The following is a 21354-nucleotide window of genomic DNA, read 5'->3' as shown; positions in this document are numbered from 1 at the left end:
ATGAACCTGTCAAAATGGTGATATCTAGATTCTAAAGAAGCCAAATGTATGACCTTCATTTTTTGTCAAAGAATTTCTAATACCGGTGATGATATTATGTAATATATAAACATGTATACTAATACTGGTTGTTGTAAAGTGTGATCTTTGTGAAGCTTTTGTAGTAAAGTTGTTTTGAGAAAATGGAGTACACCTAGCTACTGTAGATCACTAAATTTTCGCGACACCTTATTTTCGCGAGATAGTCATTGACTCTTGATTAGCGACACAAAATTTTCGCGTATTGTGGTTATTGTTCTATATAATCTTAAGGAATACTATTATATGCGAGAATTAAATTTTCGCGAGCACACTGTCTAGCGTAATTACGCGAAAATAAAGTTCTCGCGAAATAAAAGTGATTTACAGTATTTGATCAAATTAATTTAGACCAATGTATTTTAAAATGTAAATAATAATCTTTCCTATTATGTTCAATGTTAACACATTATTTTGTTTCGTTTTTTTAACGCTTAATCGTGTATAAAGTATATTTCGTACACTATATTAATAATAATGTATATATCTATATACGTGCAACTCAATTTCTATTTTCTTTTTAAATATGCTCTTTATTTTCTTATTACTCAGTTGCTGAACATAATGCTGTAGACCTCAGTAATGCAGATATTTAATCCCGGTGAGTTTAAGATAAAAGATACCACACAATCTGACACATTCGTTTCATATTTGGATCTTTTACTAGAAAATTAAAAGACGTTAATGGTTACCTAACAGCAAAGCTTTATGATAAACGTGATGACAAACCTTCCAATCGTCAACTTCCCTTACTTTTAAAACAAATATACTTTTGTCACCTGCATACGGAGTTTAAACCTCTAAGTTGATTCGATCCGGAAGAGCATGTTCGACGTATGAACAATTTTTTAAACGAGGTAAGCTATTGACAAACACGTCGATGAAGCAAGAAAATCAGCATTAATTAATTAAAGTCATTATTTCGTAAGATCTATGGTCATAACAATGTCTTTTCTTAGCAAATCTTTAAGTCAATGCAAATGCTGACTGACTCTTTTCATACTGATTGTTAAGCCATTATCTACACACTGGGATGTTCTCAGATTTTCCTTCCATTATTTCCCGATCATGACAAAGAGCACACGGAGGGTCGGCAGTGGATGCTCACTTCTCCATGGCACCTGATCCTACCTCTGATGTTTTGGAAGTCCCTGTTTTCTTCTCTCCTATTTTGAAATGTTTAATGGACTTTTGAGTTCAAATACTCTACGTTATCTCCACATATTTCATTTTATATGGCTTTTCTTTTAATTATGAAAGAGTACTATTCTGTCTAAGATAGACATTAATTGTTCCGGCCATTTTCAAGACAGTTCATAAGTAAGGGATGGTGGATCAGTAAAACGTTTTATAACAAAATTTGCTAAGTTTTCATCATTTAACGTCACAATGAATTTAACTTGATATGCTTAGATAGCAAACGCAGAAAAAAATTCAGAGTCTGAAATTAAACTGTATATACATACGACTGTCAATTTAAACTGATCTCATCCACAGGTTTTACAGTAGATGTTTGAGCATCTTATCACAGTTATTTCAATGTTTTCAGTTAAGAGAATTAAATTGATTTTTAAATCAATGCATGTATGTTTGTTTGAGAGTCGTAGTCATTTATGGCAGATATGATTAGTTTATCCATGGCACCTGATCCAAGGTGTTAGTCCGTATATGCTCTGCCTCTCATTGGTGATGTTAAACGGACTTTTGTGCTTGACTACTCTTCATTTTCAATATATTTCATTTATCAATGATCATAAGGACTAATCAAATTCGATTTCAATATATTAAAAATATAATTTTACCTCGTTTTACCTAGGCCTCATTTTGTGAAGTAACTTTTTATTGAAACTGCATCAATCTCATCTATTTGTGCATTTACTTTAAACAGGGCGAAAAAAAAATACTAGTAAATCATAAACTTAAAAGTAAAATGATTCATGTTTTAAGCAATCTGCGGAAGCCATTATGGGAAAATTAAAAACTAAGGAATACCTGATCAATGAATAACAGTTACCAAAATAAATAAAGAAAAGAAAATCCAGTTTCTAACGGAAAAGGTAGAGTCTTTAGGAATACCAAAAAATTACGCTGTTTTCATTTCTTAAAAAAATTGCTATGCAGATTGAAATGTTTTTTTTTTTTGATAATGTTTTTAAATTATGAAGTTTTTTGATATTGTTTTAAAATAATCAAGTTTCTGGATAACAGAGCGAGCAGCCATTAATTTCAAAGAGCTGCAGAACAGTCCTTATCTAACGGAATGAAGATATTCGAAAATGAAAGAACTACTGTTTCAATGATATAAACATAATATTGATTTTTTTTTTCCTTTTTTCTTTGGTTTGCCATTTTGCACCCTTCTTGACATAACGCGGTGTTGTAGGCTGTGAAATCAAACGTGTAAATACTGTAGATCACTTAATTTTCGCGACACCTTATTTTCGCGAGATTATCATTGACTCTTGATTAGCGAGACAAAATTTTCACGAATTGTGGTTATTGCTCTATATAATCTTAAGGAATACTATTATATGCGAGAATTAAATTTTCGCGAGCACACTGTCTCGCGTAATTACGCGAAAATAAAGTTCTCGCGAATAAAAAGTGATTTACAGTATACATGTAGTTGAATTTTTAAAACGATGGTTAATTTTAGCTTTTGTCAACTATCATGAAATGTTAAGGGTGTGTTTTTAAGATTTATTTGGAAAATAATCCTTATCATTTTGTTGATTATCAGTAATGATATTAATAACAATTATAATAATATTAATATTCGTATGTGTGCATCCTCAAGAAGTGCAGATACGAGTTTGTTTGAGTCAATATTCAGGTGATAAGTTATTGGTCACGATGAGAGACAAAATGTTACCTAGGAATATACAGGTTCATGTACGAGGGTTGTCCCATAAAATCGTGGACAAAGCGTTTTTCTCGAAAAGTAATGGGCGCACTAAGCTGAAAATTTCAGTAAATGTTTATTTATCATATATAAGTGCATAATAATTTTTTTGATAAAATATAGGCAAAAATAAAGATTTCATTATGCCTTAATGTGCACAAGGTATTGTCCTACGGCGCACGGTCAAAAATTCAAGGTTTTATTAAAGAATACACAAGTTTGAATTCAAAATAAAAGTTTTAAATACACAAAATATGGATTAAAATTATCCCAATTCAATTCCACAATCAATTTTGTAGTCTTTGTAAAAAATTTAAGGGATTTGGTTAATTTTTGGCAGTTTCTCGAGCATTCGAAAGGGGAAAGTGGTAAACACAACACACGGAAAATAGCGACGTTTTATGACGTTACGGCGCACCGGAGAGCAGTTCAGTTTTATTTCGATGTTGTAATGACACCTTTAGAGACTTGAAATGACCATAGAAGAAAAAAAATTATAAAAATATCACCATATCTTAAGTATACAAATGAAATAGGAGTTTTCTTAGCGAAGTCTTTTTTTGATCGAGTCCCTGGGGAGTACAAAACATACGGATAAACTCCTAATGTAATAGCAAAGGACGCTGTCACAGTAGACCGCCGATATGAGATTTTCTGTTAGTTGAATGATGATGATAATATTGTCCGTAACTTACCAATAAATCTTCAGAAGATCGCATGAGGATGCCAATTCGCTCTTCGACTGTTTATGGAGACTTAAGAATGTGTATCAATGAAATTCCTCAGTTTAAATCGGACTCATCCAACTTCATTTTTAGCAAAGATAAAACGTGACGCTGTTTGAGACACTTTGACGTTATAATCCATGCGCCGTAAGGTGATACAATGCATGGCATAAAATCTCATAATTTGTTTATTTATGCATATATTTATCTGAAATTTGCTGTGTATATTACTAAAATATGTACTAAATAATAGTGAAAATTTCAGAACTCAGTGATGTTTATTTTTCACACTAGACAATTTGTCCACGATTTTACGGGACAACCCTCGTATATGTTCTTCTCGGTAAACACTAGGAATCGTTTTTAAATGCAAACATCAAATGTTGTTTTTAAAAGTTTTCTTTTCATAAAACTTAAGTGATACATGCATATTCCATCTATCTATAATAACGTTGCATTTAAAGGTGACCTAATTTTTTTCTCCAGATTAAGAAGTTACATTACTCTTGCTGATATTGAAGCAACCAAAGGCTGTATTGATGTAGATCCAAGAATACTCGCATGAGCATTGTTATCTAAAGCGTCCCTTTTCTTCCGAGTTTCTATGAAAAGCTAACTTATTCAGACATATCTATATGTTTGTAGGTATCCTTGAAGCGCCAGGAAACATTTCAGGGCATATGTAAGAATTTTTTACCACACTTAAAAGAAACATTTCTTAAACATACTTTCAAAGAAACCTCAGAAAACATACATACAAAATTAGTGTATTACTATCCCCAAGAAGAAGGCATGGTTTTACTTTATTGCGCCCTAAAATGTAATGACATCAAAAAGTTCTGAACTGGCTTAAATATTAGTTGAATTTATGACTGTGATAAATCAGGAAAGAATATTGTATAAAGGTTTACCATTCAGTAAATAGGACGTCATTAATATGATGCATTTCTATACTTTCAACAGAAAAAGCCTCATAATGCCCAATTTCAATGGTGATTTTCCTTTAGAAAATAGGGTCCACAGCCGTCGCCCACGTTAATTTTTTGATATTTTGTACAAAAGTCAATAACAAATCACATATCTCAAGATCTTTGTGGGCGATGCCTGTAAACAGTATTATCTGAAAGAAAATTCAATTGAAAATTGGTCTCTTCTGCAACTTTTTAAGAAAATACGGGAAAATGCACATGATTATGCGTCACAATTAGCATATTTAAAACACATTTAAGAAAAATGATTTGCATGCTTTTTTCTGCATAGAATTTCTATTGTTCAGAATGCATGAGTTTTCAACTTTTACATCATTTTCATTTTTTTTTTTAGAAATTCAAAGGGCAAAATTTATATGGAAACCATACCTTGTTCTTTTTTATCATGAAATTTAAAATAGAAAATAAAAATTCGAAAGTTTTGTTTCATATGTTTATAAAACTCATAACACAGAACAAATCTCCAATTGGAATCATTTGATGAAATCATTTAATCAAAAATCCACTAAAAATACAGTAATAACCTCCATCTAAATTACCAGTGGTCGATGCCTTGACAAAGACAACATCTCTCGCTTCTAGCTGCACAACAACAATGGACGAAGATGAAATGTAACCAGTTTTTGTATATATATCCGATAACATCTGGTTTCCATTTCTCATAATATTAAAGTAGGAATCTTTCCCGTTGTTTAACAGTGATGCGGAAAACTGGTGCACACCCCGTACTGGAACCGTGAAGTGTCCATAACTTTCATGGTAAGCGTTTCCAAGATTCAGAATTATTCTATCAAAAACAACCGTGTTCCCAGCCAAATATTCCGTATTATGCGTTAATGTCGCTGTGAAAGCAATAGAACCTTGACCTAAAGAATTGATAGAATATATAGCATTAATTCATTTTGTATGATACATACAATAAACTTTAAACTTGATGAAATTTTTTTTCAGATTATTTTGTCATTATATCTCTTTCCCTTTCCATTTCGTCTTTAATTTTTTTTTAGATGAAATGAGTATGGAAATAGGGCAAATAAAGGCAAACAGAATCTCTATATACTCACAATCCATTTCATTAATATCCTGCAGTTTCTTGATATTTTAAACTTTTGTAAGTCAACTAGCTATTATAACTTGTGTAAGTCAACGTCGGGCTATTTTAACTATCATATTATGGTATTTAGGATTACTCTTTAATACTTTATGTGAATCATTGGATCGTAGTTTGGCTTACTTCTTTTATATCAATCTTTGGGCCTTTTTTATACTGAATTTGAGCATAGAAAACTTCGTCTAAATGATCGATTTAAAGGACTTGTGGTGTGATATGTCATAAGGGAATGCTTTCTCCTCCGAGGCACCTCATCCATTCTGTAGCTCCGGGGATCCGTGTGTTTGTCATTTCTTGCTTGTATTTTTTTTAAATAAGATCAGTCATTGTAATGCTAAAATGTGTTTCAAAAACTTTAAAATTGCAAGAAAAACCTTGATCCCTTGAATTGAAATCAACCATTAAAAACCGATTAGAATAATAAAAACAATGTCTGACATTATTAACGTGTATTGTTTAATATGTGGAGTGCTGGTATCAAAATATATGCTATCTATAATTGATTTTTCTCCACTCTTATTCATTATGACTTATTCACTATTCGGGGGTTTTCGACTGAATTGCAGCATGTATCAAATGGAATGAATCAATGGTATTTATAATTAATTTAGAATTTCTTCAGTAATTTTAATTTAAGGAAGCTCTATACAAAGAGTGATTTTGGACTATGTGAAAGCTATACCAGATCAAGGTTTGCATTGGGACTATTTCGTATATTTTCAGCATGGGGCACTTTTCTTATTTCTGCAGTAAAAAGACTATGGACTATCTGTTAGCAGAAATCACTGTAGTTAATATATATTATTTGGAATAGTAATGGAAACAATGAATTCAAAAACAAAAACAAAAGTCTCATTCTCCATGGCACATGATCCACCTAAGATGTTTTGGAGGTCTGTGTTTTATCTGCTCCAATTTTCTATTGTTTGATGGACATTTGACCTTTGACGTTATCTCCGTATTCAATTTTGAGTTTATCAGTGTTTATATGATGTATATTTAAACTGTTTGAAGAAACTATTTTCTGTGAGGTCGGAATAAATTTACATGTTAAGTGAGGAACCAACGTGACTGACAAATCGACCAATCAGCTCAATGAGTTGCATTAAGGGTTACTACAAAAAATACTACATGTATGTTTCGAAAAGGCCATTTTTTTTTTTTTAAAATGCTCTTGGAAAGACGTGATGCATTTTTCCAAGCATTTTACACTCTTAATACAATATGTACATTATTATCTACTAATTCCATGCTCTCATTTATATACAAATGATTTACAATGGTAAAATTAGAGTTTTCTCCACTCTATTGCACAAGTCCGATTGTTGAAAGCTTATATCGGGCTGTATTGTCAGTTAAGGGACTCCGACCCTCAGCCAGGAAGGACAACTCTTTAATTATAATTCAATTCAAAAACTCTTTATATGAAGCTTGAAATTTAAATATTTTCATGCAACAATTTTCATTATATGCTTCTCAATGTGCTTCAATGTTCTTTGCAAAGCTCCATAAATTACTTCTAATTTCATATCATGTTAATAAACATTGGTATCTAAAAATGCTTTTTCGTGATAAAATTTTCTACTTTTAATTAGACCTTTCTGAGAAGTTCAAAGAACCTTGAAGAACATTGAGAGGCATATAATGAAAATTGTTGCATGAAAAGATTTAATTTTCAATCTTCATTTAAAGACTTTTTGAATTTAATTATAAATTAAAGAGTCGCCCTTCCTGGCTTAGGGTCGGAGTCCCTTAAAAGTAAACTCTCCTGACTATTCCTTGGTCCAAAATGATCAACTCTGAGATATACTCACGTATTGTCAATGTTTACACGTATACAACTTTGAAATACGTACAGCTTAATATACGTTCTATGATCAAACAATATTATCACAGATAATTCAATTTATGCCGCTATGAGAAATATATTATATTTTACACCTAAGGATAATTCTGCATATCCCTGCGCAGTCTGCAGGATATGCGCCCTTATCGCAGCGCAATTATCATAGAACTTTCATTGCGAAATCGCACCTCATTTTGCTTGACAGAGTTATCCAATCAAAATCCTTGATTTTGTTGCGCCATTTTTGTTAACCTGGCAGTGCATTGAATGTACTCTGATATGTTCACTGCATGTAAATTTCTAGTCAGTCTCAAGGGGATCACACTTGTTCCTTTCACCTGTGTACATGTAACCTGTATTGTTTAATATTAGATGATCCCCCTTAATGATTTGTTATACATTTTACTATATGTCATTGAATAAAATGACATATTCGACAAAACTGCATATCTGTGTTTGGCTGTTTTTCACTGCACTTTCAGGCTGCTATTTCTCATAGGAGGAATAAATGTACTTGAGAATTAATATAGTGTCAATAAAAAAACTCGTGCAACTTTTTTTTTAAAATAAATGCAATAACTTTTAATTTCCATTGACAAATAACAAAGCAACAACGAATTTAAACACTTACATGGCAAATTTACGAAGATCGAGTTCCAAAAACTGGATTCTTATTTACTGTACTTGTGAGCCGTATTTCAAAATACTATTTATCGAGGAAATTTGACTTTGTTTGTTAATGTGAGCATACGAAATCTTAATTAGTGCCAATTCTTCGTATTTTTCACAAAAACATTTTTTAAAAAAACATGCTAGTTGACTTTCCTGCAGTCAGTTGACATTGCGTCATAAATTTCCCTGACGCACGTGTTTGCAGTAAAAATAAACATGTAGTAGACCATCATGCTTTTCGGCTCATTCATTGGATTGGACCATTGTACGCTAGATAAAGTTACAATAACTTACTAATCTTTAAAACTGATAATGTTGCATTTCAATTTTTTTTTCAGATACGCTTTATGATTAACGTTTGACAAATCTATAAGATATATTTGAAATTGACTAAGGATTTTCCCGTTATTTCCCAGTCATGGCAAGAAGCACACGGTGGTGATCACTGGTCGGCAGGGGATGCTTACTCCTCAATTGCACATGATCCCACCTCTGATGTTTTGGTGGTCCTTTTGATTCTGCTCCTGAATTGTATCGCTTAAGGGACTTTTGAGCTTGAATACTCTTTGTTATCTCCATATAATTCATCTATGGTAAGCAGTTGTTTTGAAGTCACTCAGCAGTGTATCGAGTCACAAACTCTGAGGTATCTTAAGAATGATAAATATATATTTGTATAATAAGTAAATTGCTTTAGATGTATAATCAGAAGGGTATCTTTTTATATGTTTGCTTTATCGTATTTACATACATGTATATCGTTTTTACTTTAGAAAAAATAAATGAAGAAAAAGATCAGTCTCAAAACAATTGATAGAATTTCCTACAAGTACAATGTACTAACAATTGCAGTATTTTACAGTTTCCCTTCTAGGTATGAAAATTAATATTGGAATCATTAATCGCCAAATAATGAATGTGTCTCAATATTTTATTATTAAAAAAACTAGTAAGGAAAAAAAATCACTTTTAAGACATTTATTGTTTACACTTTATTTATAGAGATAAAACATTATTAGACCACGAACTCTCAGTTAAGCATGCCGAAATGTTTCCTTTATTTTCTAAAAACCATTGATTATATAACTGATAAGAAAATTATATTGTTGTAAATGTCAAGTGAAAGAAACCCCATATTATTAACAGGTCTAGGCGGCCTCTGTTTTTGGAGGATACATTTTATCCTCTAGAAACAGAGGATTGAGGTGTCGACACCTACCGGATTTTTCAAAACAAAGGGCAATCTAAACCAAAAAAATAACAGCAACTCTTGCAGTTCTCGGTTTATGTACCGTACGCTGATTTTTCAACCCTTTCCTGTCTGAAAATTAATTATAGCCAAGCTTATTTTCTGGTACCATAATTTATGTGTTAACAGTATTAAAGTTAAAAAAAAAAAAAACATTTTTTTGAAAAATTCAGTTTCATTATTATTTCATTTAATGACAGGATAGAGATGTTTTTCTTTGAAGTTTGCTCTTCTGCACGGGTCGGAGTGGTCGGAGCTACTTTCCGTTCTGTATTAGTCTTCTGTACTGCTAAATAAGCCAACTAATCTGTATCTAAAATACAGCACGGTCAAAAAACAAATCTGATCCAATTTATCAAAAGCTCGTACACATATTAAAGTAAAGAACTGTGTGTATCGCCTGTACGTGTATCTAATTAAATTGAACTATTAAGACCCCTGAAATAAATTGGGATCAATCTCCATCTACAGCAAGGTTATACCGTCCTCCATATCAGTTAAACTTAAATTCAATTACGTCTACCCGTTGTTGACATCAAAACTAATCTGACTGAAACTTACGTTGTCCGTGGAAATATATATATACTGCGGATGTATACTCCCCGTCGAGGCCTCATCCAGTAACTCTAGCTGAAGTTTGGATGCTGCACAGCCAAAAAGTGGGATTTTTTTTTTCTTATTTTCTCTAAATAATATTTATTTTATCTTTGCTTAAATTATCAGGCAGAGTGTATTTTGTCTTTACAGTATTTTTTCTTTTGTGTATCCTTTTTCTCTAATTTTTAATTAAAAGAAAATATGAAATTAATGTTATTTATGTATTGTTTGAGCATTTATAAATGCCTTTTTATTTGTCTTGATAGGGAAAAATATAAAAATTAAACAAAAAAAAAAAAAAAACAACAACAAAAAACAAGAAACATTAAGTAGAAATGAAGCACAAGAAGTGCCAACTTTGAAAGCGTATTGTAAAAATTCTAGACATAGAATCTCAAATCGCCACATACAATCGATAGTTTAATGTTTGATCTTTTAATTAATTGTACTCTGGTGCTTGCACTTTTTGATTAAAGGTAGGCACGAGGCGTTTGAAAATAACCTGTGTTATCCTCTGAATTCAGAAGATAAACTATCCGACATTGCGTTGCGATTTCCATATATGGTAAAACATTTGGTTGCCATATTGAATCTAGCTATCCTCCAAAAACGGAGGCCGCCCAGACCTGATTAATGTCAAAATTTCAAACGGTCTAAAAATATCTTTCATCATGAAAATTATCAGTATAGGCTTTCTTTGAAAATTCCCTTCAGGTATATATATGGATGTTTGACTTTTTTTTTTTATCTGTATGCCATTTTCTGTAGAACAAAATTATTTTAAAATGATCAACGCTATAAAGATGAGTATTGTTGCATGCTTCCTCTTATTTGGTGAGTATTAATTTTTTTTTAAAATGTACACATTCTTAAAAGATTAATATTTCATGTAAAGATTAAGAAAATATAAATTTGCTGTGTTTTAAAATGCCCTCTGAGTCATTTTCGAACTTGAAGAATCCTAAGCAATTTCTTTATTCATATTTATTAGACTCATTATGAATAAAAAATAATTAGCCTGATCAGAGGAGATCACAATGTCAGGAGTAAAACATTTAAAAAAAATCAATTATGTTGTTTTTTTTAAGGCTTAGCAACTTCTGAAAAATATACAGTTATCCTTTTCCCATTTGCCCATCCCCCGGATGAACGATCAATTTTCGCCAAACTTTCAGTAGACACAACCAATACAGCCAATACCACAATAACCCACGGGAATCACTCTCTTTGGCTGCCTGGCAGGTTCAACTTCAGTATCTCAAACACATTTCCTTCCAATTATGGAATCTTTACAATATCAATAACACATGCATCAGATGTGGTCATGGAAATTCATGAGCTAAGAAGAAGTAATATTTTTAGTGTACACTCTTTGAAAGAGCTAGGCACGGAGTACATCCTGGTGTCTTCAAGTGAAATTAGCCAAAGGTTTACATGTCGAGTTTCATCCAGCTCCCGAACAGACGTGGTGGTAAATATAAAAGCCCCTCCAAGGTTGCAACATGCCTTAAACTTGTATGGTACCTGCAGCGGAAGTTTGCATTGTATTTTAAAAACAGGAAAATTTATTGAAATAAGCAGCACTTCTCCACTGTACCAAACCGTTGTAGCTTCTTCTGATACACTTGTCATCTTTTGTAAGGATGATTCTATTTTTCAAGTCCTCCCAAAGACCAGCTGTGGATTGAATTTTCAGATGTCTTGCCCAATGTTTAATTCAACTAATGTTAGTAATTGCACTGCAAAAATAAACACCGTGCAGTCAAAAAGACAAAATATCAGGATTAATCGCAACATTCATACTATCACAAACTTTTTTGTAGTACCATTAGAAAGGGGACAAAGTCTGACCATTCAGTCAGAATACGATGTTTGTGTATTGTTTGCTGACAATTATCATGATAATTCTGATAAAGCTAGGACGAGAACAGAAATGCTCTCCTCGTCGCCTTATCAAACAGCATTGACAATGCCTGAAACAACTCTTTTGACCACTTTTATAAAGATTGTCTCAACGAAAGAAAACCATGTAACTAGACTTAACACAAAATTTAGAAAAAATGAAAATAACACAGCTTCTACAACTTTTTCAAGCGCTTATTCAGAGTTAACCAAAACTTTCTCACGAAGGACATCGAAAACAACCCCTCTCATGAATCCTATTACTACCGATTTGCACACCATTTCTACGCGGCAAAGTAATGTTTCTTCAATTGGTACATCTAAAGATGAACTGTCTTCGATACACACGACTTTGAAAACTATCTCTCCAGAATATGTAAATCTTACTTCAACAGATTTAATACAAACGACAAATCCCACAAAAACTCGTCGTACTTTTACTACATCTGTACAAAAATCGAAGAAAATCTGCAACTGTGCTTGCAGAAAAATAAAACACACTATCAATGACACAGGCTCTACAAAAATCAAACTCCATGAACTTATTGCAGAATTAAAGGTCAACAAATCTGAACTCTCCTCAGAGGTCAGAAGAATCTCCTGTGCAAAGGACGACAGACGATCGTCTGAACACATTGGATATGTGGGAGCAGTGGTTATCATTTTAGTAATGGCTACCATAGTCTCCTTTGATCTGATTAATCTTTTTCAGAAATGTGACAATCTTAGAAAAGATTCTAAGAAACCGAAACGAAGAATGCCAATAGCGTGTAGAGAACAGTAGATATGAAAGAGAAAACGTATTGGAAAGTTAATCCATCGACAGGATGCTTAATTTGCTACTGCAACAAGGAAACACGGTTTATACGTCCGAGGAATAGGTCCCAACTTCCAACTGTGGGATTCAATCCCGAAACGTAAGGATCAAATTCTTATTCCGTGACTCTCAAACAAAACTGCAACCATATAACAACAGGAAGCAACATGTAAGAAGTGGTCGGGGATATAAAAGACAATTATCCATATTACCGTTTTGTGACTGTGTTAGTGCGTACATCTCTTCATGTATGTTAAAAATATATGAACCTGTCAAACTGGTGATATCTAAATTCTAAAGAAGCCAAATGTATGACCTTCATTTTTTGTCAAAGATTTCTAATACCGGTGATGATATTTTGTAATATATATAAAGTAATACTGGGTGTTGTAAAGTGTGATCTTTGTGAAGGGATTGTAGTAAAGTTGTTTTGAGAAAATGTAGTACACCTATTAGATCAAATTAATTTGGATCAATGTATTATAATCTTTCCTATTATGTTCGATGTAAACACGTTATTTTGTTTCGTTTTTAACACTTAAACGTGTATTCAAAGTATATTTTGAACACGATATTAAGTATTATGTATATATTTATATACGTGCAATTCAATTTCTATTTTTTTTTAAAAATACGTTCTTTATTTTCTTATTACTCAGTTGCTGAACATAATGCTGTAGACCTCGGTAATGTAGATATTTAATCCGGTGAGTTTAAAATAAAAGATACCACACACTCTGACACATTCGTTTCATATTTGGATCTTTTACTAGAAAATTAAAAGGTGTTAATGGTTACCTAACAGCAAAGCTTTATGATAAACGTGATGACTAACCTTCCAATCGTCAACTTCCCTTACTTTTTCAGCAAATATACTTTTGTCACCTGCATACGGAGTTTAAACCTCTCAGTTGATTCGATCCGGAAGAGCATGTTCGACGTATGAACAATTTTTTAAAACAAGGTAAGCTATTGGCAAACACGTCGATGAAGCAAGAAAATCAGCATTAATTAATTTAACTCATTATTTCGTGAAATCTATGGTCAATACAATGTCTTTTTTAGCAAATCCTTTAGTCAAGCAAATGCTGACTGACTTTTTTTCATACTGATTGTTAAGCCATTATCTAACACTTAGTTGTTCTGAGATTTTCTTCCCGTTATTTCCCGATCATGACAAAGAGCACACGGTGGGTGTGACCGGTCGGCAGGGGATGCTCACTTCTGCATGGCACCTGATCCTACCTCTGATGTTTTGGAGCTCCCCGTTTTCTTCTCTCCTATTTTGTAAGTTTAATGGACTTTTGAGCTCAAATACTCTATATTTTCTCCACATATTTAATCTTATATGGCTTTTCTTTTAATTATGACATTGTACGATTCTGTCTAAGATAGACATTGTCCCGACCATGTTCAGGACAGTACATTAAAAAGGGATGATGGATCAGTAAAACGTTTTACAACAAAATTTACTAAGGTTTCATCATTAAACGTCACAATGAATTTAACTTGATATGCTTAAATAGCAAACGCAGAAAACAAAATCAAAAGAGTCTGAAATTAAACTGTATAAGACTCTCAGTATAAACTGATCTCATCCACAGGTTTTACAATAGATGTTTGAACATCTTATCCCAGTCATGTCAATGTTTTCGGTTAAGAAAATTAAACTGATTTTTAAATAAATACATGTATGTTTGTTTGAGAATCGTAGTCATCTGTGACAAATATGATTAGTTTATCCATGGCACCTGATCCAAGGTGTTAGAAGTCCGCATTTGCTCTGCCTCTGATTGGTGATGTTAAACGGACTTTTGTCCTTGACTACTCTTCATTTTTTCAATATATTTCATTTATCGATGATCATAACAACTAATCAAATTCGATTTCAAAAAAAGAAAAAAAAAGTTTCTAGAACGGAAAAGGTAGAGTCTTTCAGGAATACAAGAAGATTACGTTGTTTTCAAATCTTAGAAAAATTGCTATGCAGCTTGAAATGTTTCTTGATAATGTTTTCAAATTATGAAGTTTTTTGATAATGTTTTAAAATAATCAAGTTTCTGGACAAGAGAGCGAGCAGCCATTAACTTCAAAGAACTGCAGAACATCCCTTATCTAACGGAATGAAGATATTCGAAAATAACAAACTCCTGTGTAAATGATATAAACATTGATTTTTTTCTTTATTCCTTTTTTCTTTGGTTTGTCATTTTGCACCCTTCTTGTCAGTGTTTGACATTAAACATGCACATATACATGTAGTTGAATTTTTAAAATGATGGTTAATTTTTAGCTTTTGACAACTTTCATATAATGTTAAGGGTGTGTTTATAAGATTCAAATAAACCCTAAGGAAAATTTTACATCAGACATTTGAATATATTTGGAAAATAATCCTTATCATTTTCTTGATTGTCAGTATCAATATTAAAAACAATTATAATAATATTAATATGTATGCAACCATCCTCAAGAAGTGCAGATACGAGTTTGCTTAAGTCATTACTCTGATGATAAGTTATGGATCACATTGTATGTCTTTTTCTCGGTAACCACTAGGAATCGTTTTAAAATGCAAACATCAAATGTTGTTTTCAAAAGTTCTTTTCATAAAACTAAAGTTGCACATGTATAGTCATCTAACTATAATAACATTGCATTTATGGTAACCTAATTTTTCTTCTAGTACCATTAAGAAGTTAAATTACTCTTGCTGATATTGAAGCAACCATGCAAAGGCTGTGTTGATATATATCCAAGAATACTCGCAACAGCATTTTTATCTAAAAGCGTCCCTATTCTTCGAAGTTTCTATAAAAAGCTGACTTATCCAGACATATCTATATGTTTGAAGGTATCCTTGAAGCGCCAGGAAACATTTCAGGGCATGTGTAAGAATTTTCACCCATACTAAGAAACATTTCTTAAATATACTTTCAAAGAAACCTCAGAAAACATACATACAAAATTAGTGTATTACTATCCCCAAGAAGAAGGCATGGTTTTACTTTATTGTGCCCTAAAATGTAATGACATTAAAAAGTTTTGAAACTGCCTTAAATATTAGTTAAAAGTATATGACTGTGATAAATCAGGAAAGAATATTGCTCGAAGGTTTACCTATCAGTAAATATGACGTCATTAATGTGATGCATTTCTCTATTTTCAACAGAAAAAGCCTCATTATGCCCAATTTCAATGGTGATTTTCCTTTAGAAAATAGGGTCCACAGCCGTCTCCCATGTTAATTTTTTGATATTTTGTGCAAAAGTCAATAACAAATCACATACTGTAAAATCACATATTTTCGTGGGGTCAAATTTTCGTGGTTGAAGGAAAAATGTTGGTTCGTGGGGATTTTATTTTGTGGATGAAGAACTTTTTAGTAGTTGTGCATATGAAAATTTGCATTTCGTGGTGGACATATATTTGTGGGTCTCTTCACACCACGAAAACAACGATAATTAAACCCCCACGAAAATTAGTGATTTCACGGTATCTCAAGATCTTTGTGGACGATGCCTGTAGACAATATTATCTGAAAGAAAATATAAATGAAAATTGGTCTCTTCTGCAACTTTTTAAGAAAATACGGGAAAAAGCACATGATTATGACGTCACAATTAGCATTTAAAAACATGTGAGAAAAATGATTTGTATGCTTTTTTTGCATGGAATTTCCATTATTCAGAAAGCATGAGTTTTCAACTTTTACATCATTTTCATTTTTTTCAGAAATTCAAAGGGCAAAATTTGAATGGAAACATATCTTGTTCTTTTTTATCAGGCAATTTCAAATAGAAAATAAAAATTCGAAAGTTTTGTTTCAAATGTTTATAAAACTCATATCGCAGAAACAAATCTCCTATTTGAATCATTTGATGAAATCATTGAATCAAAAATCCACTAAAAGTACAGTACAAGCCTCCATCTAAATTACCAGTCGTCAGTGCCTTAACAAAGACAACATCTCTTGCTTCTAGCTGCACAACAACAATGGACGAAGATGAAATGTAACCAGATTTTGTATATATCTGTGATAACAACTGGTTTCCATTTCTCACAATATTAAAATAAGATTCTTTCCCGTTGTTTAACAGTGATACAGCAAACTGGTAAACACCTCGTACTGGAGCTGTGAAGTGTCCATAACTTTCATGGTAAGCGTCTCCAAGATTCAAAATTATTTTATCAAAAACAACTGTGTTCCCAGTCAAATATTCCGTACTATGCGTCAATATCGCCGTAAAAGCTATGGGACCTTGACCTAAAAAATGGATAGAATATATAATATTAATTACATTCTCGCAATCCATTTTATTGATGACCTGTTTCTTCCCTGTTATTTTAATATTGTATAAGTGCACAAGCTACTTTGGAATCATGCTATCAAGATTCATTTTTATTTATAATTATGTTATTTATGGACCTTGACCTAAAGAATTGGTAGAATATATGGCATTAATTCATTTTGTTTGATACATACAATAAACTTAAAACTTGGAGAATTTTTTTTGCAGATTATTTTGTCATTATATGTCTTTCCCTTTCCATTTTGTCTGATATTTTTTTTTAGATTAAATGAGTATGGAAATAGGGCAAATAAAGGCAAACAGAACCTCTATATACTCACAATCCATTCCATTAATACCCTGCAGTTTCTTGATATTCTAAACTTGTTTAAGTCAACGAGCTATTATAACTTGTGTAAGTCAACGAGCTATTAACTTTCATATTATGGTATTTAGGATTACTCGTTAATACTTTATGTAAATCATTGGATCGTAGTTTGGCTTACTTGTTTTATTTCAATCTTTGGGCCTTTTTTATACTAAATTTGAGCATAGAAAACTTCGTGTACATGAAAGATTTAAAGGACTTGTGGTGTGATATGTCATAAGGGAATGCTTACTCCTCCGAGGCACCTCATCCAACCTGTAGCTCCGGGGATCCGTGTGTTTGTCATTTCTTGTTTGTATTTTTTTAAATAAGATTAATCATTGTTATGCTATAATGTTTCTTAAATACTTTAAAACTGCATAAAAACCTTGATCCCTTGAATTGAAATCAATCATTAAAAACCTATTAGAATAAAAAAACCAATCTCTTACATTATTAACGTGTATTGTTTAATATGTGGAGTGCTGGTATCAAAATGTATGCTATCTATAATTGATTTTTTTTGGCCACTCTTATTCAGTATGAGAGTTATTATTCACTATTCGGGGGTTTTCGACTGAATTGCAGCATTTATCGAATGGAATGAATTCATGGTATTTATAATTAATTTAGATTTTCTTCAGTAGTTTGAATTTAAGGAAGCTCTAAACAAAAAGTAATTTTGGACTATGTGAATACCAGATCAAGGTTTGCATTGGGACTATTTCGTATATTTTCAACGTAGGGTACATGTCTTATTTCTTCAGTAAAAATGTTCAAAGGCTATGGACGACCTGTTAAGGGAAATCACTGTTGATAATGTATATTTGGAATAGTAAATGGAACAATGAATTCAAAAACAAAAACAAAACTCTCATTTCCCCATGGCACATGATCCACCTAAGATGTTTTGGACATCCGTGTTTTATCTGCTCCAATTTTGATTTGTTTGATGGACTTTTGAACTTTAATGCTGTTCGTTATCTCCGTATTTAAATTTGAGTTTATCAGTGTTTATCTGGTGTACATTTAAACTGTTCGAGGAAACTATTTTCTGTGAGGTCGCAATAAATTTACATGTTAAGTGAGGAACCAACGTGACTGACAAATCGACCAATCAGCTCAATGAGTTGCATTATGGAATACTACAAAAATACTACATGTATGTTTCGAAAAGGCCAATTTTTTTAAATGCTCTTGGAAAGACGTGATGCATTTTCCAAAGCATTTTACACTCTATACAAATGATTTACAATGGTAAAATTACAGTTTTCTCCACTCCATTGCACAAGTCTGTTTGTTGACAGCTTTTCCCGTGCTGTACTGTCAGTTAAAAGTCAACTTCACGTGACTATTCCTTGGTCCAAAACAATCAACTCTGAGGTATACTCACGTATTGTCAATGTTTACACGTATACAACTTTGAAAAACGTACAGCTAAATATACGTTCTATGATCATTGTACATGAGAATTAATATAGTGTCAATAAAAAACTCGTGCAAATTTTTTTTAAATAAATGCATTAACTTTTAGTTTCCATTAACAAATAACAAAGCAACAACGAATTTAATCACTTACATGACAAATTTACGAAGATCGAGTTCAAAAAACTTTTTGTACTTGTGAGCGGTCTTTCAAAGTACTACTTACATGTATCAAGGAAAATTGACTTTTTCAATGTGAGCATAGGAAATCTTAATAAGTATCCATTCTTCTTGATTTTCACAAACACATTTAAAAAAAACATGTTAGTTGACTTTTCTTCAGTCAGTTGAAATCGTGTCATAAATTTCCTTGACCCACGTGTTTGTAGTAAAAATAAACATGTAGTAGACCATCATGCTTTTTGGCTCATTCATTGGATTAGACCATTGTTTGCTGTGAGCACCCCTGTGCGCAATGACAACAATAACCATATAAGGTACTTTCCTCGACCTGTTTAAGTCGTTGGGGATGGGTTGAGTAATCATTTTTTAGGCAAATTATTGGCCGTCTTTACTTTACATGTATTAATAATAGCAGTACATAAATTGATGCTTGTTCTTTAGTCTCAGAGGGTGGAATTACCGTGGAGTTCCCATAAGTTTTCAAATGTTTAAGATAATAAGGCATAAAGTAGGGATTTACAATCTTATATATGATACATGAAACCTAGCATAAAATTATTTTACTAGCATAAAATATTACATGTAAACTCTCTTATGGACTTAAACTGTCCATATACCCTAGTAATCTAATTTGTATGTAGATTTGCCTATGTAATCAGCATAAATTTGTGCAAATAATCGTGATCTTGCATTGAAACGTTTTTAAGCCATTGAACTTAGATACTATGGATTTCTATTGGACTTTAAATGTCGATATATTCTAATTGTGTGTAAGTTTGCCTTTCAAACCAGCAAGAAAAAATATTTAAGGAATATTTGAAATAAACTTACTTTGTGTGTTGAAATTTGCTTTCAGTTGATTAATCTCATTTCTGTTGTTCATAGCCATTTGATGAAGACTGGTATTCAGCTGTTGAACAAGCTGTTTCAGGTGTGCAACATCATCCCCGTGGTTCGTCAGATTCAAGCAGAAACACAATTTTCCACACAGTCCAACAATTAAAAGTACTGTTAAAGGCGACATTGTTGCACAAATTTTCCTCTTTCAAAAAATGGACATGAACGAAGCAAAAAAGGTTCTAAGGTAATAAATCTTGTTTTCCAGACAAATGGCTTCTCTACATTCATGTACGATACTTAGCAGCATAGGTATTCAAGAACTTATCTTTTACTGATAACGACAAGAGGACAGGCCAAGGAACCACATCGCCCACCCAATTACTTAAAAAGTAGCGGTAATCAGTTCAGTGTGGAAAAGTTCAAATAATTATACATGATGTATAAGTGACCCCAACTTATTCAGGGGAAGGGGTGATAATTGGAAAAACCTTCAATTTACATTACTTGAGGATGTTTCCATTTAAATTGACCAATCAAGGCTTGCTGTTCTTGGGTAGAAGATTTTTTAAAAGATATTCTTAAGTATTTCTATTCTAAACTTTGATAGTCCATTGTGCATGGACCCTACCCTAAGGGGGCATGATTTTATCAAATGTGAATCTTCAGTATTAAAGGATGCTTCCGGTTAAAATGACCAAGCATGACTTGGCTGTTGTTGAGAAGTTCCGATGATCTCAGTGTTCGAGATATGTAAAAATTTAATCGACTATTGTGGCAACTACCTTAACTCCGAAGGTCATAATTTGACATTTTTTTGTCTACAGCATCTGAGGATGTTTCTATATAAATTGTATTTTCTGGCTCATTTGTTTTTGAGAAGAAAAGTAATTTTTAGCAGTGTCACTAATTCGTAATTATATCCCCTTGGAAGAAGGCATGACCCTTTTTGAACAAACATAAATCCCATTTGACCAAGGATACCTAATGGCAAGTTTTGTTGAAATTCGGCCTGTGGTTCTGGAGAAGAAGTTAATATTGGTAAAGATTAACGGCAACAAAATTTTAACAAGGCTGGGGGGGGGGGGGGGGGACGGAGGTGGCTATTTTTAAACGAATTTGATCCATTTGGAGATATACAAAAATGATTATATTTTAAATCTAAAATGTATGGAATTTTTCTATGCGAAATGGTAGTAGATGCCTTAAAAATTTATATCTAAAAATGAAGTTATATCTAACGTTTTTTTTGTTGACCCCCAACCTCCTAAATCATAAAAAAAAACCCTCACAGATACTTTAGCCTCGACTGACGTGAGCTAAACATTGCTACTTTTCAGAAAAAAAATAAGAGTTATACAT

The 21354-nt window shown here is 32.3% G+C and overlaps 1 protein-coding gene across 2 annotated transcripts; it reads right to left on the bottom strand.

Moving 5' to 3' along the window:
- Positions 1–5028: 5028 nt before the first annotated feature.
- LOC134270444 (complement C1q-like protein 4) lies at positions 5029–20268 on the bottom strand. 2 transcript variants are annotated; one of them, XM_062752662.1, is made up of 2 exons: positions 19987–20268; positions 5029–5560 (listed from the first exon to the last, which is right to left on the bottom strand). In XM_062752662.1, exons 1-2 carry the CDS (start codon positions 20177–20179, stop codon positions 5181–5183), a joined length of 573 nt encoding a protein of 190 aa, XP_062608646.1. In that variant the 5' UTR covers positions 20180–20268; the 3' UTR covers positions 5029–5180. The 2 variants fall into 2 exon arrangements, with proteins under 2 accessions (XP_062608646.1, XP_062608647.1); XM_062752663.1 differs by lacking the exon at positions 5029–5560 and adding an exon at positions 16750–17155.
- Positions 20269–21354: the final 1086 nt, after the last annotated feature.

The sequence above is a fragment of the Saccostrea cucullata genome, unplaced genomic scaffold (genome assembly GCF_032062105.1).
Source record: "Saccostrea cucullata isolate Sc308-1 unplaced genomic scaffold, CSIRO_AGI_Scuc_v1 ctg4606, whole genome shotgun sequence".
NCBI classification, from domain to species: domain Eukaryota; kingdom Metazoa; phylum Mollusca; class Bivalvia; order Ostreida; family Ostreidae; genus Saccostrea; species Saccostrea cuccullata.
This window is presented reverse-complemented; position numbering and strand designations above follow the sequence as displayed.